The sequence below is a fragment of the Theobroma cacao genome, chromosome 6, assembly GCF_053813885.1.
Source record: "Theobroma cacao isolate CCN51 chromosome 6, ASM5381388v1, whole genome shotgun sequence".
Taxonomy (NCBI): Eukaryota; Viridiplantae; Streptophyta; class Magnoliopsida; order Malvales; family Malvaceae; genus Theobroma; species Theobroma cacao.
This window is the reverse complement of record NC_142644.1, coordinates 17,824,466-17,851,688: the sequence shown is the minus strand read 5'-3', so window position 1 is coordinate 17,851,688 and position 27,223 is coordinate 17,824,466. Positions and strand designations below refer to the sequence as shown.

The window sequence follows — 27,223 nt, the reverse complement described above, 5'->3', positions numbered from 1 at the left end:
ACCTAGAGGTACAATAAAGTTGAGTTAAACCTCGAACTAGATCAAATAGAGAATTTACGATGAAATTAAGAATTTTAAAGTCCCAGAATGGTTTAATATGGTGATTCGAAGTTCGAGGATCAATTTGAAGACAAACCGAACTTTTTGCTATCTAGGGGCAAAATGGTCATTTGCCACCTAAGGACAAAATGGTAATTTTTAGAAAAGATTTTTGGCCCCATTTGACTTATTGGAGTAAGATTTGAGGTTTAGAAGTGAAAAATTTTAATTTCGGTATAATTTGGAGTAAAAGGGTAAAATGGTAATTTTGCCACTCGAAATAAAAAATTTAATTTTTGAAAGGATTTTGATCAAATTTAATTATTTGGAGTGTGAAATGAGTATGAGGAGTGCAAATTATGCATTATGGCAAATTTTCAATTTTTGGGGCAAAAATGTAATTTTTGAAAAGTTCGGGGGCAAAAGTGTAATTTTGAAGAATTTGCTCCACCAAAACTTTGGAAAAATCTGGAAATTTCACTTAAGACTTGGATAAGTCAAAGGGAATGCATGGTGGAAAAATTAGGACAAATGGATGGCTAGAAAAAAAATTGAATTAATAAAATATTTAAAATATGAATAAAATAATATTATTTCATTAAACAATAAAAAAGGCATAAAAAAATCAGCCCATAACCCATTCTTCTTCTTCAACATTCGGCCAAGCAAGAAATAAGAGAGAGAAAGGAGAAAATAAAACCCTAGCCAAGAAATTTAAAGGGAAAATAAGTGGAAATTCAAAAATCAAGTGAAAAAAGGTAACATTTCTTAAATTTGTCTTGTGCTTTACCTTTCCCATGCATTTTTCATCATTTTTCATGGTTGAATCATGTGATTTGAGGATGATTTGAATTCTGAAAAATGGGTTAGGAGAGAGAAAGTTATTAGATTAATTTGATTTTGAGCTATGTTAGTGTTTAGTGTTAGTTTAGCATGTTTTTGAGCAAAACAACAAGAAAAATATTTATCTTCTCCATGAATTTCTCTAGGCCGAATCTAGCCAATGGTATGTGAGGATGAGGTTGACTTTATTTTAAGAGAATTGGGTGGAAAAATGATGAATTATGAGGTTGGAAATTAAATGGGAATTTTCGATACAATAAATTGAAATTTTTACCCACTAGGGGTAAAAGCGTAATTTATAGTTCGGACTGATAAATTGGACCAAATTCACAGTCATTGAGGTATTGTGGATATAATTGGATAATTGAAATTGAAATGGATGGAATTGGAGTCGAATTGAGGATTTTAGGAATTTACACCGTGTATAGGCGAGTTAGGTCGGACACCGCAATTAAGCGATTGTCTAGACATTTCAAATCCTATCTAGTGCATACGCATGGATAAGAGCCTGAAATAATTTATGATAAATTGACACAATTTACTGAATTTTGTGTCATGGATTATGGATAGGTGGTGAGTCAATTGTTTCGGGTAAGAGACTGCACCCGAGGGCGGAAGATAGGAGTATTTCTACTCCTAATACTGTGAGTAAACTTATTATCGTCTTAATTATCTAGAGTAGTTTTATACAACTGTGTGATTTTATGAAAAATGGGTTTAAATGGTAAATTGCTATGTTTTAGGAGAAATTGTGATTTTATAAAATGATTTTATAAATTTGCTGAAAAATCGAATACTGGTTTTAAAAATAGAGTAATTGGAGACTGTCTGCTTGTGTTGTAAATTTATGGTTTTAAATTGAATGGCTTATGACAATATATGAGCATGAATGGCTAAATTGATTTTGGTGTCAGAATTATTTGTATTGTGTATTCAGCCTTGAGAGGCTAGATTGCGATAAATTGCCATGTCATGCTAGAATGAATTTTATTAAATTGGTGGAGTATATATTAATTATTTACTGCAGAGGGGGTTCCGTGGACCAGCCTATTAGAGGGGCACGGTAAACTCCATTATATTATTACCTCGAACGGAGAGGCGCGTAGGGTATCTCCTGGGGTAAAGCTTAGGGTTCACTTCACGTTAAACCACCACGTGAAGGGGAACTCAGCCAACGCCAAGGAACGGCTGTATTTTTCTCAAACTAAAAATATATTTTAAGTGTATATGAAATTTTAACAGCCTTGGCGGACTCGGTTGGATGCCCTGCGCAAGGTATCACTGAGTATGAGTTTTGGCACGAGCCAAAGTTTTAAGAAATTCATAAGCCAAGTTGATTGCTCGATTTATATGGATTGATTTTATTTCATTGAAATGAACTGAAAGGTAATGAAATTACAGTATGATGACTTATTTTAATTGTCTCCATTTACTCGGCTTTAGATACTTTAGATGGTATCTGTTTACTCACTGGGATTATAAAATCTCACCCCTTCTTCCTATACATTTTTCAGGCTCAGGACAGTTTGTAGATAGTCGAGTAGGACGAGAACTAAGCTCGGAACTGCATTATAGAAAGTAAGAGTTCACAGTCTTACATCTTCTTGGTCAATTGGAGCCCACGTGTCATTGCAGATCAAAACTTATATTTTGGTTGTCTGTATTTCTATTCATACAATTTTTACTTTACTTTCATGTGCGAAAAATTATTTACGAATATTTCTATAAAAATTTATTTTATGAGAAAATAGAATATTTTATTTATTATTTTTGAATAGTATTAGTTGTCAACAATTTGCTTTCAAATGAACGTTTTAGATACTTAATTGTTTTTAAATCATTAAATATATATTTTCTGCTTACCTACTACATTTTTAGCAAGTTTTGAGATTTTTGACGAAAAATTACGAAAATACCCCTGTGAGCCAAAAAATAATATTTTATTGTTCTTATTTAAAATGACTTATGATTTTTTTGAAATGCGAGATTTAATAACTGTTGCTCACCGGGGAGATGCAAAAGTTGATGCTAAGCCTTGCGAGGTTTCAATCGACATTCGGGGTGAAGAATGTCTGTCGAGGCCTCGCGGCGGTTGTCACGGGCCCGATGGGGAGTTTCGGGTCGTGACAATTTTATTGGTATCAGAGCATGGTTTAAAGATCAGATATTTTGATTTTAAAGCTTTGGATTTAAAAGTTTTTGATTTTAAAGTTGTTTTAAGGAATCTACACTGACATTGCGTGGCCCCAAGTCTAGTTAAATTAAGATAAGTTAAGTTAGGTTAGATTGAATAGAATGTATGCATCTTCATATAGAAATCTACCTACTTTTGAGATGCATAAATAATTAAACAATTATTATTTGATTGCATATAGGTTTTGAGGTGCATTGGTGACATACACACCATGTCTAGAAGTGGTGGTAGTCTCGATACCTCTCATAGTGATAGCGAGAGATCTTTAGATTCTACAGCTAGAAGCAAATGGCACCTTGATACAGGTGATTCGGAAGGTGGTCCATCCCGAATTCCTGATAATAGAATTCTTAAGAACTTATCAGAATGGGTTCATAATAAGGGGAGCTTCGAGAGTAGCGAGAATTTTGAAAGTGAGAGTAGCTCCAATACATGGAAAATTGAACAAGATTTCCTTTCGGAACAACCTGGAGAGCACCTTAGAGAATGGACGAGGGAAGAAATTGCAAGGGGATATATTCGTTCTAGGAAGAGCGTGACAGTAGTCCGACACTTTCCACCAGGTTGTGGGAGAAATGTAAGGGGACAACCAGAAAAGGATAAGGAGAAAGTAACAGTGGCAAGTAAACCCCTTAGAAAAGTGTCAGGTGTACGACATTTTCCTCCCGGTTGTGGAAGAAATGCTGCAACGGTGAGTGATGAAGAATATAGGAAAATACAACAAGCCTGGATTGAGGAGCAAAGGAAAAAAAAAATCTCAGGAGGAAAACTCGGAAGAGGATCTTTAGGAGGACTCGGAGTAGAATCTTTCGATAAGATCAGATTAAGATGATGATCCCAAGGACATGTAATATTTTCGTAGGATTTTACACTACCTTAACTCTAAGTAGATGTTGTGTAAAAGAGATAATAATTATCTGTACAAAGAAGTAAAAATAGTTTGGCTTTTAAAGTATAGGACTAGAATGTATTATAAAATGGCTATTTAAGTAACTGAAGGTATATGGGAATCTTTAGTATGATAGAGCTAAATTGGTAATATAATTATTGAGGAAGGTTATAGAAGGAAGCAATAAGGTTATAAATGACATTCGGAATGGATAATGTGATTACTTTAATGATTGTAATTTAAGCATGAAGGGGATTATTCAGTGATGTTATGACAATATGAGATGATAGTTGGGCACAAATATAACCCAATAAAGTTAAATTATGGAATATGGGGAATATAAAATTTTGATTCAGTAAGGATTGTGAGAATAAAGTGAGGAGGAAGCCGGGCTATTTTCGTAGTTAATTATACCGAAAGTCAAGAAGATAATTGGATAGGGATGATAATAAATTTGAGGAAAGTTGTAGATAGTAAGCAACTTATGTGTGGAGTGGTATATTTATCATGAATTTATTACACTGTATGGAAAGGATGTTTTGAGGTGGAATTCTATGAATGTTGATAAAAGTCAAAAGATGACATGAGATGGAAGTATTAATCTGGCTTAATGTGTATGATAAGAAAATAGAAGGTACCTATACTTATGGACCTCATGATATATATCTAAAAGGGAAACCACTGGTTGAGAATGATTGATGTGGTGACTTTGAATGCAGACAAATAGCTTTGATGAGAAAATTTCTAATAGCTACAGTGCTTCAACATTGACTGTTCAACGCTGTAATGCTTCGAATACCTCACGCCTATGATGCATGAGTAAGATGGGAGTGACACGATAATGAGCTTACAAATTGAATTTTGGTTGTTGGTCATTGTGTTTTGTTATCTGGGAGTCTTAAATATTCTGGAGAATGTTTACCCAAATGAATTGAAAAACTTCTTTATTGCCTTGTATATAGGCATATAATTAAAAGAAAAAAAAAATTAAAAGATTCTTGAGATGAGATACCAAGTAATGAAAGTGTGAAGGAAGAATTACGAGACTGGTATAGAAAATCAGTTTATGTAGAATATCATTATGAGAATTTGTAATATCTGTTTTGATACAGTAAAATGACAAGAGTTAGTAACAACATGAGGCTAATTGTGTGGCACCCTAGAAACCTCTGAAGATGAGTTAAGGTTTGAATGGATGAGTACGTATTTATATACCTTTAAGATTAAGTGTTTTAGGAATACATAAACATCTTTGAGAAGAGATTATAATCATACACAGCAAGTATGAAACGTAAAATTTTTAAAACTTGCTGAGAAGCCTAACGCTAATCACAAGTTAAGGAATCACATGCTGTGAGACATAAGTTTAAGATAGATATTCCCAAGGAAATACTTAAGAGAAGTTTTGCTCTGGATCTCGTTAAAGCAAGCACTAAGTTATGTGTTTATAAAAAGGACGCTGTAAGCTGAGAGTGATATTAGTATTAATATTGAAAAATACTTGAGGAGAATCTAGTTTTAAATTTTACAATTTCAAGTACAATTTATAAATTGGTTAAGGAAGAATGATGTTATGTTCATGTGAAGGAGTGGAACAAAAGATAATAGAAGTTGACCTTGAAAATGAAGTCAGATAATGAAACTTTCCCAATATATTATGGAAATTGGAATTCGAAAATGCTTAAGGCATACATGATTCAAATGGGTTCGAGTCTTCAGTGACAAATCAATATCGTAATGCAAGAAAGATACAAGGTAATATAGAGGCATGAAAGATGATTAAAGACAAAAGGATAACTCTTAGGAATTATGGTATTGCATGAGATGCAATGATCAAGTTGAGATAAATCTTTGAGGCATCAATAAGATTATAAAGCATACACACATAATAGATTATAATTCAATGGAGATGACATTGTGATGAATGATATATAGTATAAGGAAACTCAAACATATGGTTGGAAATGATATGAATGATATGAAGTTATACACAAGTATAATAAGAAGGTTGACATGCACTATAAAAATTATTATATTGAAACTAGGATTGGGATACAGATGAATAAAGGGGGAATGTAGTCCAAGGCATGTGAACACATGGATTCTTATATATAAAGAGAGATGTTGACATTTGAAAATGCATGTATCTATGTATATATGAAATTGATAATTTTATTAACTAAAGTGAAGAATGGTTATCAGTAATTGGGAGATTTTGAAATAGTGTCCAGAGAGGTCAGTGAGCTAAAGTGTTAACGAACATGCAATGAACGATTAAAGTTATGAGTGACTTTGAAGGTAAACCTTGAATTGTTTAAGTTCTTAATGGAACTCTATTAAAGGAAGTGTATAGACCAGTATAAGATGGATGAATCAAGGTTGAGAAATTTGGTACGGAGCGGATTAATAAAACGATGATTAGGTATACATAAGTAAGTATGATATGTGATCGAAATCAGTATAATTGAGGTGAAGTTATGGTTCAAATTTAATAATGGTGATAAAGGCATGCTTAGTCTCTCGATATAAGAGATCATGGTTGTGAAAAGTATTACTGATCCAGTTCCAAAGGATGATAAGTGCCATAAATAAAGCATTTAATTGAATTGAAGGTGAACGAGGTGAATAAACTGAATGTCCCTATAGAAGAAACAAGGAGTAGGATCATAGAAGGAGATTGATAACGCAACATCGACGAAAATTCGAGGACGAATTCTATTTAAGTGGGGGAGATTGAAATACCCCATACTTTGATATGGTAATAAATAAAGTTGATTGAATGCAAATTGAGGTCAATTAAAATGTTTAAAAGTGATAAAAGACGAAAGGAGTAGTTTAGGATAAAATATTTTGCAAGTGAGAAAATAACAATAAAATAATAATAATTTTATCAGAGGAGAATTTGTGAGATAAAAGGCAATTCAGAAGTCAAGTGAGGCATAATAAGGTATTTCAAGTACCAAGGAGACAATATAAAATTTTTAAAATATTAATATTTAACCGGATGTCGAAATCAGTCAAGAAGAAGGATCATATGGTGGATCCAAGTGGGGGAGAATATGACAAGCGACACTCTATAAAAATATTTGTCATGACATACACGTGATGGATAGCATGTTTGCATGCTAAGAGAGTCCCGAAAAAAATTTACAAAAGTCGGTATTGTACCTAGAGGTACAATAAAGTTGAGTTAAACCTCGAACTAGATCAAATAGAGAATTTACGATGAAATTAAGAATTTTAAAGTCCCAGAATGGTTTAATATGGTGATTCGAAGTTCGAGGATCAATTTGAAGACAAACCGAACTTTTCGCTATCTAGGGGCAAAATGGTCATTTGCCACCTAAGGACAAAATGATAATTTTTAGAAAAGATTTTTGGCCCCATTTGACTTATTGGAGTAAGATTTGAGGTTTAGAAGTGAAAAATTTTAATTTCGGTATAATTTGGAGTAAAAGGGTAAAATGGTAATTTTGCCACTCGAAATAAAAAATTTAATTTTTGAAAGGATTTTGATCAAATTTAATTATTTGGAGTGTGAAATGAGTATGAGGAGTGCAAATTATGCATTATGGCAAATTTTCAATTTTTGGGGCAAAAATGTAATTTTTGAAAAGTTCGGGGGCAAAAGTGTAATTTTGAAGAATTTGCTCCACCAAAACTTTGGAAAAATCTGAAAATTTCACTTAAGACTTGGATAAGTCAAAGGGAATGCATGGTGGAAAAATTAGGACAAATGGATGGCTAGAAAAAAAATTGAATTAATAAAATATTTAAAATATGAATAAAATAATATTATTTCATTAAACAATAAAAAAGGCATAAAAAAATCAGCCCATAACCCATTCTTCTTCTTCAACATTCGGCCAAGCAAGAAATAAGAGAGAGAAAGGAGAAAATAAAACCCTAGCCAAGAAATTTAAAGGGAAAATAAGTGGAAATTCAAAAATCAAGTGAAAAAAGGTAACATTTCTTAAATTTGTCTTGTGCTTTACCTTTCCCATGCATTTTTCATCATTTTTCATGGTTGAATCATGTGATTTGAGGATGATTTGAATTCTGAAAAATGGGTTAGGAGAGAGAAAGTTATTAGATTAATTTGATTTTGAGCTATGTTAGTGTTTAGTGTTAGTTTAGCATGTTTTTGAGCAAAACAACAAGAAAAATATTTATCTTCTCCATGAATTTCTCTAGGCCGAATCTAGCCAATGGTATGTGAGGATGAGGTTGACTTTATTTTAAGAGAATTGGGTGGAAAAATGATGAATTATGAGGTTGGAAATTAAATGGGAATTTTCGATACAATAAATTGAAATTTTTACCCACTAGGGGTAAAAGCGTAATTTATAGTTCGGACTGATAAATTGGACCAAATTCACAGTCATTGAGGTATTGTGGATATAATTGGATAATTGAAATTGAAATGGATGGAATTGGAGTCGAATTGAGGATTTTAGGAATTTACACCGTGTATAGGCGAGTTAGGTCGGACACCGCAATTAAGCGATTGTCTAGACATTTCAAATCCTATCTAGTGCATACGCATGGATAAGAGCCTGAAATAATTTATGATAAATTGACACAATTTACTGAATTTTGTGTCATGGATTATGGATAGGTGGTGAGTCAATTGTTTCGGGTAAGAGACTGCACCCGAGGGCGGAAGATAGGAGTATTTCTACTCCTAATACTGTGAGTAAACTTATTATCGTCTTAATTATCTAGAGTAGTTTTATACAACTGTGTGATTTTATGAAAAATGGGTTTAAATGGTAAATTGCTATGTTTTAGGAGAAATTGTGATTTTATAAAATGATTTTATAAATTTGCTGAAAAATCGAATACTGGTTTTAAAAATAGAGTAATTGGAGACTGTCTGCTTGTGTTGTAAATTTATGGTTTTAAATTGAATGGCTTATGACAATATATGAGCATGAATGGCTAAATTGATTTTGGTGTCAGAATTATTTGTATTGTGTATTCAGCCTTGAGAGGCTAGATTGCGATAAATTGCCATGTCATGCTAGAATGAATTTTATTAAATTGGTGGAGTATATATTAATTATTTACTGCAGAGGGGGTTCCGTGGACCAGCCTATTAGAGGGGCACGGTAAACTCCATTATATTATTACCTCGAACGGAGAGGCGCGTAGGGTATCTCCTGGGGTAAAGCTTAGGGTTCACTTCACGTTAAACCACCACGTGAAGGGGAACTCAGCCAACGCCAAGGAACGGCTGTATTTTTCTCAAACTAAAAATATATTTTAAGTGTATATGAAATTTTAACAGCCTTGGCGGACTCGGTTGGATGCCCTGCGCAAGGTATCACTGAGTATGAGTTTTGGCACGAGCCAAAGTTTTAAGAAATTCATAAGCCAAGTTGATTGCTCGATTTATATGGATTGATTTTATTTCATTGAAATGAACTGAAAGGTAATGAAATTACAGTATGATGACTTATTTTAATTGTCTCCATTTACTCGGCTTTAGATACTTTAGATGGTATCTGTTTACTCACTGGGATTATAAAATCTCACCCCTTCTTCCTATACATTTTTCAGGCTCAGGACAGTTTGTAGATAGTCGAGTAGGACGAGAACTAAGCTCGGAACTGCATTATAGAAAGTAAGAGTTCACAGTCTTACATCTTCTTGGTCAATTGGAGCCCACGTGTCATTGCAGATCAAAACTTATATTTTGGTTGTCTGTATTTCTATTCATACAATTTTTACTTTACTTTCATGTGCGAAAAATTATTTACGAATATTTCTATAAAAATTTATTTTATGAGAAAATAGAATATTTTATTTATTATTTTTGAATAGTATTAGTTGTCAACAATTTGCTTTCAAATGAACGTTTTAGATACTTAATTGTTTTTAAATCATTAAATATATATTTTCTGCTTACCTACTACATTTTTAGCAAGTTTTGAGATTTTTGACGAAAAATTACGAAAATACCCCTGTGAGCCAAAAAATAATATTTTATTGTTCTTATTTAAAATGACTTATGATTTTTTTGAAATGCGAGATTTAATAACTGTTGCTCACCGGGGAGATGCAAAAGTTGATGCTAAGCCTTGCGAGGTTTCAATCGACATTCGGGGTGAAGAATGTCTGTCGAGGCCTCGCGGCGGTTGTCACGGGCCCAATGGGGAGTTTCGGGTCGTGACAATTTTATTGGTATCAGAGCATGGTTTAAAGATCAGATATTTTGATTTTAAAGCTTTGGATTTAAAAGTTTTTGATTTTAAAGTTGTTTTAAGGAATCTACACTGACATTGCGTGGCCCCAAGTCTAGTTAAATTAAGATAAGTTAAGTTAGGTTAGATTGAATAGAATGTATGCATCTTCATATAGAAATCTACCTACTTTTGAGATGCATAAATAATTAAACAATTATTATTTGATTGCATATAGGTTTTGAGGTGCATTGGTGACATACACACCATGTCTAGAAGTGGTGGTAGTCTCGATACCTCTCATAGTGATAGCGAGAGATCTTTAGATTCTACAGCTAGAAGCAAATGGCACCTTGATACAGGTGATTCGGAAGGTGGTCCATCCCGAATTCCTGATAATAGAATTCTTAAGAACTTATCAGAATGGGTTCATAATAAGGGGAGCTTCGAGAGTAGCGAGAATTTTGAAAGTGAGAGTAGCTCCAATACATGGAAAATTGAACAAGATTTCCTTTCGGAACAACCTGGAGAGCACCTTAGAGAATGGACGAGGGAAGAAATTGCAAGGGGATATATTCGTTCTAGGAAGAGCGTGACAGTAGTCCGACACTTTCCACCAGGTTGTGGGAGAAATGTAAGGGGACAACCAGAAAAGGATAAGGAGAAAGTAACAGTGGCAAGTAAACCCCTTAGAAAAGTGTCAGGTGTACGACATTTTCCTCCCGGTTGTGGAAGAAATGCTGCAACGGTGAGTGATGAAGAATATAGGAAAATACAACAAGCCTGGATTGAGGAGCAAAGGAAAAAAAAAATCTCAGGAGGAAAACTCGGAAGAGGATCTTTAGGAGGACTCGGAGTAGAATCTTTCGATAAGATCAGATTAAGATGATGATCCCAAGGACATGTAATATTTTCGTAGGATTTTACACTACCTTAACTCTAAGTAGATGTTGTGTAAAAGAGATAATAATTATCTGTACAAAGAAGTAAAAATAGTTTGGCTTTTAAAGTATAGGACTAGAATGTATTATAAAATGGCTATTTAAGTAACTGAAGGTATATGGGAATCTTTAGTATGATAGAGCTAAATTGGTAATATAATTATTGAGGAAGGTTATAGAAGGAAGCAATAAGGTTATAAATGACATTCGGAATGGATAATGTGATTACTTTAATGATTGTAATTTAAGCATGAAGGGGATTATTCAGTGATGTTATGACAATATGAAATGATAGTTGGGCACAAATATAACCCAATAAAGTTAAATTATGGAATATGGGGAATATAAAATTTTGATTCAGTAAGGATTGTGAGAATAAAGTGAGGAGGAAGCCGGGCTATTTTCGTAGTTAATTATACCGAAAGTCAAGAAGATAATTGGATAGGGATGATAATAAATTTGAGGAAAGTTGTAGATAGTAAGCAACTTATGTGTGGAGTGGTATATTTATCATGAATTTATTACACTGTATGGAAAGGATGTTTTGAGGTGGAATTCTATGAATGTTGATAAAAGTCAAAAGATGACATGAGATGGAAGTATTAATCTGGCTTAATGTGTATGATAAGAAAATAGAAGGTACCTATACTTATGGACCTCATGATATATATCTAAAAGGGAAACCACTGGTTGAGAATGATTGATGTGGTGACTTTGAATGCAGACAAATAGCTTTGATGAGAAAATTTCTAATAGCTACAGTGCTTCAACATTGACTGTTCAACGCTGTAATGCTTCGAATACCTCACGCCTATGATGCATGAGTAAGATGGGAGTGACACGATAATGAGCTTACAAATTGAATTTTGGTTGTTGGTCATTGTGTTTTGTTATCTGGGAGTCTTAAATATTCTGGAGAATGTTTACCCAAATGAATTGAAAAACTTCTTTATTGCCTTGTATATAGGCATATAATTAAAAGAAAAAAAAATTAAAAGATTCTTGAGATGAGATACCAAGTAATGAAAGTGTGAAGGAAGAATTACGAGACTGGTATAGAAAATCAGTTTATGTAGAATATCATTATGAGAATTTGTAATATCTGTTTTGATACAGTAAAATGACAAGAGTTAGTAACAACATGAGGCTAATTGTGTGGCACCCTAGAAACCTCTGAAGATGAGTTAAGGTTTGAATGGATGAGTACGTATTTATATACCTTTAAGATTAAGTGTTTTAGGAATACATAAACATCTTTGAGAAGAGATTATAATCATACACAGCAAGTATGAAACGTAAAATTTTTAAAACTTGCTGAGAAGCCTAACGCTAATCACAAGTTAAGGAATCACATGCTGTGAGACATAAGTTTAAGATAGATATTCCCAAGGAAATACTTAAGAGAAGTTTTGCTCTGGATCTCGTTAAAGCAAGCACTAAGTTATGTGTTTATAAAAAGGACGCTGTAAGCTGAGAGTGATATTAGTATTAATATTGAAAAATACTTGAGGAGAATCTAGTTTTAAATTTTACAATTTCAAGTACAATTTATAAATTGGTTAAGGAAGAATGATGTTATGTTCATGTGAAGGAGTGGAACAAAAGATAATAGAAGTTGACCTTGAAAATGAAGTCAGATAATGAAACTTTCCCAATATATTATGGAAATTGGAATTCGAAAATGCTTAAGGCATACATGATTCAAATGGGTTCGAGTCTTCAGTGACAAATCAATATCGTAATGCAAGAAAGATACAAGGTAATATAGAGGCATGAAAGATGATTAAAGACAAAAGGATAACTCTTAGGAATTATGGTATTGCATGAGATGCAATGATCAAGTTGAGATAAATCTTTGAGGCATCAATAAGATTATAAAGCATACACACATAATAGATTATAATTCAATGGAGATGACATTGTGATGAATGATATATAGTATAAGGAAACTCAAACATATGGTTGGAAATGATATGAATGATATGAAGTTATACACAAGTATAATAAGAAGGTTGACATGCACTATAAAAATTATTATATTGAAACTAGGATTGGGATACAGATGAATAAAGGGGGAATGTAGTCCAAGGCATGTGAACACATGGATTCTTATATATAAAGAGAGATGTTGACATTTGAAAATGCATGTATCTATGTATATATGAAATTGATAATTTTATTAACTAAAGTGAAGAATGGTTATCAGTAATTGGGAGATTTTGAAATAGTGTCCAGAGAGGTCAGTGAGCTAAAGTGTTAACGAACATGCAATGAACGATTAAAGTTATGAGTGACTTTGAAGGTAAACCTTGAATTGTTTAAGTTCTTAATGGAACTCTATTAAAGGAAGTGTATAGACCAGTATAAGATGGATGAATCAAGGTTGAGAAATTTGGTACGGAGCGGATTAATAAAACGATGATTAGGTATACATAAGTAAGTATGATATGTGATCGAAATCAGTATAATTGAGGTGAAGTTATGGTTCAAATTTAATAATGGTGATAAAGGCATGCTTAGTCTCTCGATATAAGAGATCATGGTTGTGAAAAGTATTACTGATCCAGTTCCAAAGGATGATAAGTGCCATAAATAAAGCATTTAATTGAATTGAAGGTGAACGAGGTGAATAAACTGAATGTCCCTATAGAAGAAACAAGGAGTAGGATCATAGAAGGAGATTGATAACGCAACATCGACGAAAATTCGAGGACGAATTCTATTTAAGTGGGGGAGATTGAAATACCCCATACTTTGATATGGTAATAAATAAAGTTGATTGAATGCAAATTGAGGTCAATTAAAATGTTTAAAAGTGATAAAAGACGAAAGGAGTAGTTTAGGATAAAATATTTTGCAAGTGAGAAAATAACAATAAAATAATAATAATTTTATCAGAGGAGAATTTGTGAGATAAAAGGCAATTCAGAAGTCAAGTGAGGCATAATAAGGTATTTCAAGTACCAAGGAGACAAGATAAAATTTTTAAAATATTAAAATTTAACCGGATGTCGAAATCAGTCAAGAAGAAGGATCATATGGTGGATCCAAGTGGGGGAGAATATGACAAGCGACACTCTATAAAAATATTTGTCATGACATACACGTGATGGATAGCATGTTTGCATGCTAAGAGAGTCCCGAAAAAAATTTACAAAAGTCGGTATTGTACCTAGAGGTACAATAAAGTTGAGTTAAACCTCGAACTAGATCAAATAGAGAATTTACGATGAAATTAAGAATTTTAAAGTCCCAGAATGGTTTAATATGGTGATTCGAAGTTCGAGGATCAATTTGAAGACAAACCGAACTTTTCGCTATCTAGGGGCAAAATGGTCATTTGCCACCTAAGGACAAAATGGTAATTTTTAGAAAAGATTTTTGGCCCCATTTGACTTATTGGAGTAAGATTTGAGGTTTAGAAGTGAAAAATTTTAATTTCGGTATAATTTGGAGTAAAAGGGTAAAATGGTAATTTTGCCACTCGAAATAAAAAATTTAATTTTTGAAAGGATTTTGATCAAATTTAATTATTTGGAGTGTGAAATGAGTATGAGGAGTGCAAATTATGCATTATGGCAAATTTTCAATTTTTGGGGCAAAAATGTAATTTTTGAAAAGTTCGGGGGCAAAAGTGTAATTTTGAAGAATTTGCTCCACCAAAACTTTGGAAAAATCTGGAAATTTCACTTAAGACTTGGATAAGTCAAAGGGAATGCATGGTGGAAAAATTAGGACAAATGGATGGCTAGAAAAAAAATTGAATTAATAAAATATTTAAAATATGAATAAAATAATATTATTTCATTAAACAATAAAAAAGGCATAAAAAAATCAGCCCATAACCCATTCTTCTTCTTCAACATTCGGCCAAGCAAGAAATAAGAGAGAGAAAGGAGAAAATAAAACCCTAGCCAAGAAATTTAAAGGGAAAATAAGTGGAAATTCAAAAATCAAGTGAAAAAAGGTAACATTTCTTAAATTTGTCTTGTGCTTTACCTTTCCCATGCATTTTTCATCATTTTTCATGGTTGAATCATGTGATTTGAGGATGATTTGAATTCTGAAAAATGGGTTAGGAGAGAGAAAGTTATTAGATTAATTTGATTTTGAGCTATGTTAGTGTTTAGTGTTAGTTTAGCATGTTTTTGAGCAAAACAACAAGAAAAATATTTATCTTCTCCATGAATTTCTCTAGGCCGAATCTAGCCAATGGTATGTGAGGATGAGGTTGACTTTATTTTAAGAGAATTGGGTGGAAAAATGATGAATTATGAGGTTGGAAATTAAATGGGAATTTTCGATACAATAAATTGAAATTTTTACCCACTAGGGGTAAAAGCGTAATTTATAGTTCGGACTGATAAATTGGACCAAATTCACAGTCATTGAGGTATTGTGGATATAATTGGATAATTGAAATTGAAATGGATGGAATTGGAGTCGAATTGAGGATTTTAGGAATTTACACCGTGTATAGGCGAGTTAGGTCGGACACCGCAATTAAGCGATTGTCTAGACATTTCAAATCCTATCTAGTGCATACGCATGGATAAGAGCCTGAAATAATTTATGATAAATTGACACAATTTACTGAATTTTGTGTCATGGATTATGGATAGGTGGTGAGTCAATTGTTTCGGGTAAGAGACTGCACCCGAGGGCGGAAGATAGGAGTATTTCTACTCCTAATACTGTGAGTAAACTTATTATCGTCTTAATTATCTAGAGTAGTTTTATACAACTGTGTGATTTTATGAAAAATGGGTTTAAATGGTAAATTGCTATGTTTTAGGAGAAATTGTGATTTTATAAAATGATTTTATAAATTTGCTGAAAAATCGAATACTGGTTTTAAAAATAGAGTAATTGGAGACTGTCTGCTTGTGTTGTAAATTTATGGTTTTAAATTGAATGGCTTATGACAATATATGAGCATGAATGGCTAAATTGATTTTGGTGTCAGAATTATTTGTATTGTGTATTCAGCCTTGAGAGGCTAGATTGCGATAAATTGTCATGTCATGCTAGAATGAATTTTATTAAATTGGTGGAGTATATATTAATTATTTACTGCAGAGGGGGTTCCGTGGACCAGCCTATTAGAGGGGCACGGTAAACTCCATTATATTATTACCTCGAACGGAGAGGCGCGTAGGGTATCTCCTGGGGTAAAGCTTAGGGTTCACTTCACGTTAAACCACCACGTGAAGGGGAACTCAGCCAACGCCAAGGAACGGCTGTATTTTTCTCAAACTAAAAATATATTTTAAGTGTATATGAAATTTTAACAGCCTTGGCGGACTCGGTTGGATGCCCTGCGCAAGGTATCACTGAGTATGAGTTTTGGCACGAGCCAAAGTTTTAAGAAATTCATAAGCCAAGTTGATTGCTCGATTTATATGGATTGATTTTATTTCATTGAAATGAACTGAAAGGTAATGAAATTACAGTATGATGACTTATTTTAATTGTCTCCATTTACTCGGCTTTAGATACTTTAGATGGTATCTGTTTACTCACTGGGATTATAAAATCTCACCCCTTCTTCCTATACATTTTTCAGGCTCAGGACAGTTTGTAGATAGTCGAGTAGGACGAGAACTAAGCTTGGAACTGCATTATAGAAAGTAAGAGTTCACAGTCTTACATCTTCTTGGTCAATTGGAGCCCACGTGTCATTGCAGATCAAAACTTATATTTTGGTTGTCTGTATTTCTATTCATACAATTTTTACTTTACTTTCATGTGCGAAAAATTATTTACGAATATTTCTATAAAAATTTATTTTATGAGAAAATAGAATATTTTATTTATTATTTTTGAATAGTATTAGTTGTCAACAATTTGCTTTCAAATGAACGTTTTAGATACTTAATTGTTTTTAAATCATTAAATATATATTTTCTGCTTACCTACTACATTTTTAGCAAGTTTTGAGATTTTTGACGAAAAATTACGAAAATACCCCTGTGAGCTAAAAAATAATATTTTATTGTTCTTATTTAAAATGACTTATGATTTTTTTGAAATGCGAGATTTAATAACTGTTGCTCACCGGGGAGATGCAAAAGTTGATGCTAAGCCTTGCGAGGTTTCAATCGACATTCGGGGTGAAGAATGTCTGTCGAGGCCTCGCGGCGGTTGTCACGGGCCCGATGGGGAGTTTCGGGTCGTGACAGGAACGGTAAACCCGGTTGCATAGTTACTCCGGTTGTAGAGGCGATGAGGGTAACTCCCGGGGTAGTGTTAGAGCTCACTTCACGTCGAACCCCCACGTGAATGTGTAACTCGACCAATGTCAAGGAATGACTTATTTTCAAAACTAACATGTGTTTAACATGTAAATATCTTAACAACCTTGGCGGACTCGGTTAGATGCCTCGGCCAAGGTATCCCCGAGGACTAGTTTTTGGCTTGAGTCCTGTTTCTAATAAAAGTCATAAGCCTTAACAATTGTTTTGGTAAATTACAAATATTTTATGATTTAAGAAATAAATTGAAAACCTTATGAAATGATTTGTGATTTATTGTTTAAACTTGCCTCCATTTTACTCGCCTTTAGATATTTATAATAATGTCTGTTTACTCATTGAGATTGCAAAATCTCACCCACCTTCTTTCTAAATATTTCAGGCCTGTGGTAACTTGTAAATACCCGATTTTGTCGAGGATTCCAGTTGACTCCTCTATCTCACAGACAGTAAGTTACTATCACCAACACTTGGTGTATTTATGGGCCACTTATCGTTGTAATTATTATTGTACATTATAACTTTGTAAATTATTATATGTATGAATTTATTTTACTTCCACGTTACAAAAGATTACTTACATGTGTTTCTATAAATATTGTTTTATATAAAAATGCTATATTTTAATCAATATTTTGAATAGTAATATTTGTCTATAAATCCTTTTAAAAAAATAAATAAAATAAAATAATTTTTGTCTTTTGATTTACTTGAGCCAAAAACGACTAGTAATTGTTTAAAACGGAATGTTTAACAACGATTGCTCACAGGAAAGGCAAGAAACTGATACGTAAGCTTTGCGGAGTTCCGATTGGCATTTCGGGTAATGAATGTCAATCGGGACGTCGCAGCGGCTGTCATGGACGCGAGGGAGGTTCCAGATCGTGACAATATGCTTGTTGTTAACAACCACACGCTCTAACCAACTAAGATACTTCAATTATGTTTATAAAATTAATCTTATTCTATATAATGTACAAAATTTGTATAAAATATAAAACTTATTAATTTGGTAGAATATATTCTAAAATTTAATTATATTTATAAAATTAATCTTGTTCTATATAATGTACAAAATATGTATAAAATATAGAACTTATTAATTTGGTAGAATATGTTTTAAAATTCTTTTTTTGTTACGCTCTAACCAAATAAGTTACTCAAAATAATGTACAAAATCTAAAACCTAATAATTTGATAGAATACGCTTGTTGTTAACAACCACACACTCTAACCAACTAAGATATTCCAATTAAATTTATAAAATTAATCTTGTTCTATATAATGTACAAAATTTGTATAAAATATAAAATTTATTAATTTAGTAGAATATATTCTAAAATTCTTTATTTGTTACTCCCTAACCAACTAAGCTACTCCAAATATTGTACAAAATATGAAAAAAAAAGTCTAAAACTTAATAATTTGGAAGAATATCTTCTACTCAAAATAATATACAAAATTATATTTATAAATTAATGTTGTTCTATATAATGTACAAAATTGTATAAAATATAAAACTTATTAATTTGGTAGAATATATTCTAAAATTCTTTGTTTGTTACGCTCTAACCAACTAAGCTACTCAAAATAATGTACAAAATTTGAAAAAAATCTAAAACTTAATAATTAGGTAGAATATGTTCTAAAATATTTTATTTGTTATGCTAGAAGAAGATCTTGAACCTTTAGCTTATGGTTAACAGGCACACACTCTAATCAACTGAGCTACTTCAATTATTTATGATAAATAATAAAACAATTCTTTCATATATTTTCATTTACATGTAACTAGAATTCCTAAAAACAATACAAATGAACGGATTTGATAGATGGATGTAATTTTGATTTGAAGGTAATGTTTATGTTGACAGCCGTGTTATTTTTGGATTTATATTTAAATATTTTTAATTTGACAAGAAAAAGTACATTATGTAATTCTTACATTAGAAACTTTAAATGGTATTAGATTTTAATTTCTTGAAGTGGAATAGCATTATTGTATATTATATTTATTTAAAATTGTCTTACATTTTGGGTTTTGTGTGATGCGTTGGACCAAATTGGAAGAGCTATGATTGTTGAGGTTAGACCCAATGTAAAAGTGTAACCAATTTTTTTACCAACTTTTTTTTAATAAAGAGAGAAATTAATTTAGATTTTTTTAATAAGATCTCAAATTTGGAAAAAAAGAGATTTGAGTTTAATTTTTTGAAAGAATTAAAAAAATACCTACAATAGTATGTATTATTGATTGAATGGGAAAAGAAAAAAAAATTGTTATGATAGTAGTTTTTTTTTCTAAATACGTCATATGAGTACACAAAATAAATAAGAGGAGGAAATTAATAGAAAATTTTTCTTGCTGGATTAAGAGAATATTAAGAAAAACAGATAATTTGATATTCAAAAAAGAACCTAACCCAAACCTAAAAAACAGAGCACAAAAATATAAATCTTTACGAAATTAACAAGAAATCATCAATATTTCTTTTCTTTGTTTCCTCAAAATTCTGATTTGCGTCTTTTATCAAATTTTTCTAAAATGAATAAAAAAACAAAACAAAATAGAATCGGCCTGAATGCAGAACTAAGATTTAAAAGAAAAAAAGATAGAAAATGTTAATAATATTTTAGAAAAAAAACAACACAACGTTGTTGGGAATTCTGAAGTAGTAAACTGGTTGGCAACAAAGAAAAAATAAGAAGCCATTTAAACTTAAGAAATTAAAGGAAAATAATAAAAGAAAAAAAAAACAATCTGCCTCAAACGGAGTTGGAATCAAACCAAATCACCATAAGTTTGGGCCAAATAAAATGCTTAAGGAGCTATGTGGTTTCCATCGCATTTCATGAACTTTTATCTTTAACAATTGAATTTTTCAATGACTAAATCTTAAGTTTTTACACGTCATGTTTAAAGTGTTTAACTCCAAGAGTTTATATCCTAATGAAATATAAAAATAGAAATCAAGTTACATTAAAAATAATATTGTTATACATCATATTAAAAAAAAATTATTACATGTCATATTTAAGGTGTTTAACTCCAAGAGTTTATGTTCTAATGAAACACAAAGATTGAGACCAAAATACTCACCATGTTTAAAAAATAATGTTGTTAAACGACATGTTCAAAAAATTTTTATTATATGTCATGTTTAAAGAATAATGTTGTTATACGTCATGTTTAAAATTTTTTTATTATATATCATGTTTGAAGAATAATATTGTTACACACCATGTTTAAAGTGTTTAATTCCAAAAGTTTATATCGTATTGAAATACAAAGATAGAGACCAAATTATACCTCATGTTTAAAAAATAATATTATTACACATCATATTTAAAAAAATATTGTTACACATCATGTTGAAAAAAATGTTATTACACGTCATTTTTAAGGTGTTTAATTTCAAAAGTTTATGTTCTAGTGAAATATAAAGATAAAGACCAAAATACAAGTCATGCCTAAAAAATAATGTTGTTATACGTTATGTTCAAAAAAATGTTTGTTAAATTTAAGAGTTTAGATAATAGTAAAATACAAAGATAGAGACCAAGTTACACACTATGTTTCAAAGATAATGTTGTTGCACACCATGTTCAAAAAATAATGTTGTTATACACCATGTTCAAAAAATATTGTTATACATTATGTTTAAAGTATTTAACTCCAAGAGTTTATATTTTATTGCAATACAGAGATAGAGATCAAGTTACACGCCATGTGTAAAAAATAATGTTATTACGTGCCATGTTCAAAAAATTGTTGTTCACACTATGTTTAAGATATTTAACTCTAAGAGTTTATATCCTAGTAAAATACAAAAATAGAGACCAAGTTACATACCATGTTTAAAAAATAATGTTATTGCACACCATGTTAAAAAAAAATACGGTTACACGTCATGTTTAAAGTGTTTCACTCTAAGAGTTTTATAACTTAGTGAGATACAAAAATAGAGACCAAAATACATGTCATGTTTAAAAAATAATGTTGTTATACACCATGTTCAAAAAAATGTTATTATATACCATGTTGAAAAAAAAAAGTTGTTACATGTCATGTTTAAGATGTATAACTCCAAAAGTTTATGTACTAATAAAATACAAAGATAAAGACCAAGTTACACGGTATGTTGAAAAAAAATTGTTACACGTTATATTGGAAAAAAAATTGTTATTGTAGACACTAAATTACAAATAAAAAACGGAGTAAAAAATATATAAAAATAATAATAATGAAAAAATGAAAAAAAGAGAGAGGTACGACTGGCAGGGTGCGGACGCACCCTGCCAGGCACCTCTCTCACCTGCCAGACGCGAATTTTTCGCGTCTGGCAGGGTAGTGGAGCGCCCCCTCCAGAGCCCAGAAATCGAGTATAAATGGGAGGGGGATCCGAGCAACCAGGTAGGGGGGGAGCCAAAAAAGAGACAACAAAAAACTTAGAGCCTAGCAGCAGGGAAAAACCAAAAAATACCAAAAACAATACAAAGGAGGGTGGGTGCAGGGAGAGTTAAAAGCTGGTTTTTGCCGCCGGTTAGGAGAGTTAAAAGCCGGTTTTTGCCGCCGGTTAGGAAGAGTTAAAAGCTGGTTTTTGCCGCCGGTTAGGAGAGGTAAAAGCTGGGTTGTTTGCCGCCGGTGAGGAAGAGTTAAAAGCTGGTTTTTGCCGCCGATTAGGAGAGGTAAAAGCTGGATGCTTGCCGCCGGTTAGGAAGAGTTAAAGCTGGATGCTTGCCGCCGGTTAGGAGGAGTAAAAGCTGGTTTGTTTGCCGTTGTGGAGGGAGAGTTAAAGCTGGATGCTTGCCGCCGGTTAGGGAGAGTTAAAGCTGGGTTATCTGCTGCGGCGTTAGAGAGAGGAAAGGAACAGGGCGAGCGACGTTGAGAGTGGGTAATAGCTGGGGTCGTCGACGGTGGGGGATGATTTGAGAAGAGAGGAGAAAGGCGGCATTTTTAGAGAACAAGGGGAAGTACCGCCGGCATAAAGAGAAGAAAGAAAGGTGAAAAGTGAGGAGAGAAAAATAAGAAAAGGAAGTCCATCTCCCCTACGCCGTACGGCGTCGTTTGGTGCTCCAGAGGGTGCTGTGCAGAGTCAAATGGCGCATTTAGTGCCAGTTGTGGTTAGCCTAATTGCCTTGAACTAATTTAGCGTGATCAGGTAAGGAAATCTTCACTCCTTTGCCTAATTGCCTAATTGATTTAATTGCTTAGGTTATTATGGTTTGATTTGTTTGGATTTAATCTATAATATTCAATTTAAGCTTCATAAGATCAATCTGAAAATATTTTAATACAGTGCCCTAGAAATTCTTTTAGATACTATTTTTAGGTCAAGAAAGATAATACACATAGAGAGATATAAATCTATATATAAAAATATATACATATAGCTAATAAAAAATATAAATGTAGGAGAATGCTTAATAAGGGTGAGGGAAGTAAATATGCAAAACAAAAAATAGATTGCTAAATGAAATATATATAAATGAATGAAATAAATACTAAGCTAAAGAGTTACATATGGAATAAGTAAATGAAATTGGAAATTATTAGGCTATTAGTGAGGTATTCTTAAATAAAATATATAAAAGAGCATGGGAAATGTTTATGTACATTAAAATATATATTTAGTGAATAGAGATAAATAAATAAATATAAATAAATATAAACAAATATATTATATTAAGTATCAAAATAAATAATAATAAAATAGATATGGGAATCAATCTTAAAAAAATTAATTAACTCTTCAAAAAAAATATAATGAATAATAAAATAAATACAAAATACTATAATATTAACTATAAGTATGATATGCCGATGATGGGATAATCGATCGGGATGCGAGAAGTCGCAATCCCGAGCTTATGTTCCCTAGGCTCGGAATCCGAATCAAGGCCCCACCAGTATGATGAGAGGGCCTCGTTTTTAAGATTCCGAAATCCTTAATAAATAAAGAGCTTGATTATACAACAAAAATTATTACTTGATGAAATTACTTGATAAAAAAATAAATAATAAGTAATAAAATAATGATAAAGTGATAACAATTCAAATATATATAATAATTAATTCGTAAAAATACAATATATATGACATTAAATAAGTAAATAAATAAATTAATAATAATAAAAAAATAATTAATTTAAAAGTAAGCATCGAATATCAAGTGGCATAAAGAAATGTGAAGATAAAGATAAAAAAAATAATAAATAAAGATCTTAGGCATTAGGTTTGAATAAAAATCGCTTATGAAAAACATAATAATAATAAAAATATAAAAATATATATAAAATAGTACGATAAAAAAATATATAATTTTTACTCATTAAAATAACATAGAATTATAAACAATTTGTCTAACTATAAATGAAAAACAAAGAACTTAGAACAAAAAATGTAAAGTATAAAAATAATAATAATAATAATAATAAAAAATAAGAATAGGAAATAGGATAATAAAATATATAATAAAATAAAAATAATTAATGATAATAAAAAATAAATAATTGCATTAGCATAGCATATACATATTGCATCATACATATCATTGCATATCAATATTTTTGGTTTTCGAGTTTAAGCCCCGATGATGGGATCTTTCGGGGATCCTGCGAAGGCGGGTATTTCTCGAAAAGTTCCTTAGGTGAAAAGATGTCCTCGGGCCCCACCAGTATGATGAGAGGGCTCGAGAACCATCTTTAATAAAAGGCTTTTGCCCGAATTAGGTTCATTAGGCACAAAATATTATTTTAAAAAGAAAACGTACGATGACCCCGAAGACGGGAATTATTCGTCGAATTTGCGAAGGCGAGTTTCTCGGATAATTCCCTAGGTGAGAGAATATCCCGAGTCCCACCAGTATGATGGGCGGATTCGGAAAGTATCCTCGATAAAAGGTTATTTGTCCGGCATTTTTATCTCACGCCATGCATTTCATCTCGCCACTCATTTGCATTCCATTTTAGGTTAAATAGGAAATAAAATAAAAATAATAATTAAGGAAATCTACTGAAATTAAAAATTAAAGCCCAATAGGATAATCTAAAAATGGTACCGTTCATGGAACGGGCGTCCGAGGGGTGCTAATCCTTCCCCGGGCGTAACCGTACTCCCGAACCTAGATCTAGAAAATTGTAGACCGGTTTAAGGTTCTTTTCGGTGGGCTTAAAATTAATTTAAGTTTGCATCGATTAGAATCGAGTCAATAGGTGGCCAATCGCACCTAGTAAAAAAAAAGATTGGTGGCGACTCCTAGTTTAATTTTTTAGTGAGTTTTCACATTCACGTCTAGCGGTTGGGTTCCCGGACCCGCACGTTACGACAGCTGGCGACTCCACTGGGGACCGAGAGAGTCGAGCCATTAAAAAATAATAGGTTATCCAAGGCTTTAAATAATCCACTGTTTCCTTAATATTAATGATTTGTACTGCATATTTTGTTTGGTACACTAGTTTATTTCGCATTTATTACTTTGTTGCTTCTAATACTTGTGGGGATTTAGGGTAGAGGGATGTGAGATTGTTACTTTGAACTCATGATTTCCTTCACACACACAGCACATTTTACATTCATGCATAAACCCTCCACCCGGGTTATGTCCTTTTTAGGAGGGAGTTTAGTAGCTATGCTCTCGTGAGGTGATAACCTCCGCACGGGCTAGTGAAGACTCCCACTCAAATCGAACCTAGTCCGTTTGAAGCCTGTAATGGGTGAGGACCGGGGTGCCTTACTAGTCCGTGTGGACGACAGTGAGGAACAATTTGGGAACCTTAGCTCTGTTCATACACCTCGCTCAGCATATAGAGTACCGAGAGCAGCTTAACCTTAGAAAGAGCCATACCCGTGAGAATATACCTTATAAATAGGTACACATGAAGGAATTTCTTCCACTCCCTCTATTTTAAATTATGCCCCGAGATAATAAAGTATCGTGGAGTAGACAATAATACCCATGATATTGCTTGTTATTCTCTCATTATTTTTAACATTCCATTACTTTTTTTACCATACTAACTTAAGTTTATTTTGCTTGTCATGCGCATGTTACATGTTCATTTGCATACATCGTAATTGCATATAGGAGGAATATTGGCTACACAACATTCAACCTAAGAGATCCCAGTTATATCCATGGCATCGTCATCAGCAGGCCCGCTCAACATATACAGAAATGACTATGAGATAGAGTTACAGATGAGGCAGATTCAACAAGAAAAAGGAGATTGTTTGACCCAAGGACATATCTCAATTTTACCCGAGAGAATTCACTTGGATCTTCAGCAGAATGACTTTACAGAGATGGTAGGAATTTGGGAACAATGGAGACGTGCTCACCGAGACAATTTTCAGAACAAGTATGGACACATTGCATGGCTCCTATATGTACCAGTCGATGACCAGATGCTCCGAGCCATTGTCCAGTTTTGGGATCCCTCATATCGTTGCTTTGTCTTTAACAAGGTGGACATGACCCCTACCATAGAAGAATACTCCTCTCTGCTCCGGATAGACCATATACAGCCTGACAAGATCTATTGGAGGGCCCAGAAGACGGGACACCGACGAAAGTTGGCCAAGTTGTTAGGAATGACTACGGTGGAAGTGGATCAGCATTTGAAGAAGAAAGGAGACACAGAATGCCTTCCGTGGAGTTTCTTGAACGGATATATTAAAAAACACATGGAGGATGAACAAGGTCTTTTGGCTTTTGCGATGGCAATTTACGGCTTAGTGATCTTCCCGAAGGTTCTAGGTCATGTGGAGGTGTCAGTCATAGACTTCTTTGATCAGGTGATAAGGAGCATCAACTCGGCCCCATCCATCTTAGCTGAAACCTTCAGATCCTTGAATTTCTGTTGAATGCAAAGGTGAGGGACGATTCATTGGATGTGCTCAACTCCTAACCATATGGATCAAAAGCCACTTCGAATGCAAAGAGAGCAAATTTCGAAAGCTTTATCTGTCTGCGAGTTGTCCTATCCTTGAGTTCTGCGAAAGTGAATGGCCCGACTACAAAAGGAAAGAAGAGTGGGTCGTAAGGCTCCAGAGGTTAATGAGCATTGAAGTGACTTGGAGAGCTCCATGGATGCCACGAATGCAAGTAATGTATAAATGTGGGGATAAGCCATGGGTACCACTGATGGGACCTTGGGGAGCCATCAGCTATGCCCCAATAATGGTACGGAGACAGTTCGGATCTGAGCAGTTCGTGCCCATGACTCACCAGCTCGACCAGTTAGAGTTTACATATGGAGAGCCAGAGACGCTAAAGAGAATTGAGGAAATTGCTCAGGACTGGAAGAAAACTTGCCGAGTAGATCAGGGAAGGGTTACTGATGAAGTCACCACAGGATATCATACTTGGCATGACCAAAGGGTGAAAAATGTCATACATCCCCCGAAGAATCCATCCAAACATCCCGTAAACCCAGAACCTCAAGACATCCTGTTAGAGAGTGAGTTAACGAGGAAAAGACTTGAAAAGGAGATGATGAATATGAAGCGAAGACATGAGGATGAGCTAGAAGAAGTAAAGAAAGAGACTTCAAGAAAGGTACGGGTGGCTTTGAAAAAGCGGGATGAGTGGCAAAGCAAGTTTGAGGAAGTGAGCGTGGCAAATTCTTCTCTGTTGGCCAGAATACAAGAACTCCAAAGTGCCAACAATGCTTTGCAGCACGAGGTACGAAGACAAGGACAAACCATCCAAGAGTTGAAAAATGACTGCGACATGTTGGAAACTGCCATGGAGGGCTATAAGGCACAATATGAAGCAATAAGGCAAGAATATTTCCAAATGAGGGAAAGAAACAATTCATGCACACAAAGCCTTCAAAGGAAAGAAGCTGAAATGCAATGGATACTGAGACAGATG

General features: G+C 33.0%; 1 protein-coding gene and 2 long non-coding RNA genes across 3 annotated transcripts in view; all 3 read left to right on the top strand.

Annotated features, from left to right (window-relative positions):
- LOC18595741 (protein UNUSUAL FLORAL ORGANS-like) overlaps positions 1–2,527 on the top strand; it is a 47,123-nt gene extending 44,596 nt beyond the window's left edge. Inside the window, exon 2 of the mRNA XM_088807383.1 lies at positions 2,397–2,527. Coding sequence (XP_088663509.1) covers positions 2,397–2,464 — 68 coding nt within the window. The 3' untranslated portion in view covers positions 2,465–2,527. The remainder of the gene's footprint in view (positions 1–2,396) is intronic.
- A 5,270-nt stretch (positions 2,528–7,797) lies between these two features.
- Positions 7,798–9,707, top strand: LOC148762106 (uncharacterized). The gene is made up of 3 exons (XR_016027158.1): positions 7,798–7,928; positions 8,584–8,657; positions 9,528–9,707. It is a non-coding gene; the product is annotated as an uncharacterized LOC148762106 (long non-coding RNA).
- A 5,220-nt stretch (positions 9,708–14,927) lies between these two features.
- LOC148762105 (uncharacterized) lies at positions 14,928–16,722 on the top strand. The gene is made up of 3 exons (XR_016027188.1): positions 14,928–15,058; positions 15,714–15,787; positions 16,658–16,722. It is a non-coding gene; the product is annotated as an uncharacterized LOC148762105 (long non-coding RNA).
- Positions 16,723–27,223: the final 10,501 nt, after the last annotated feature.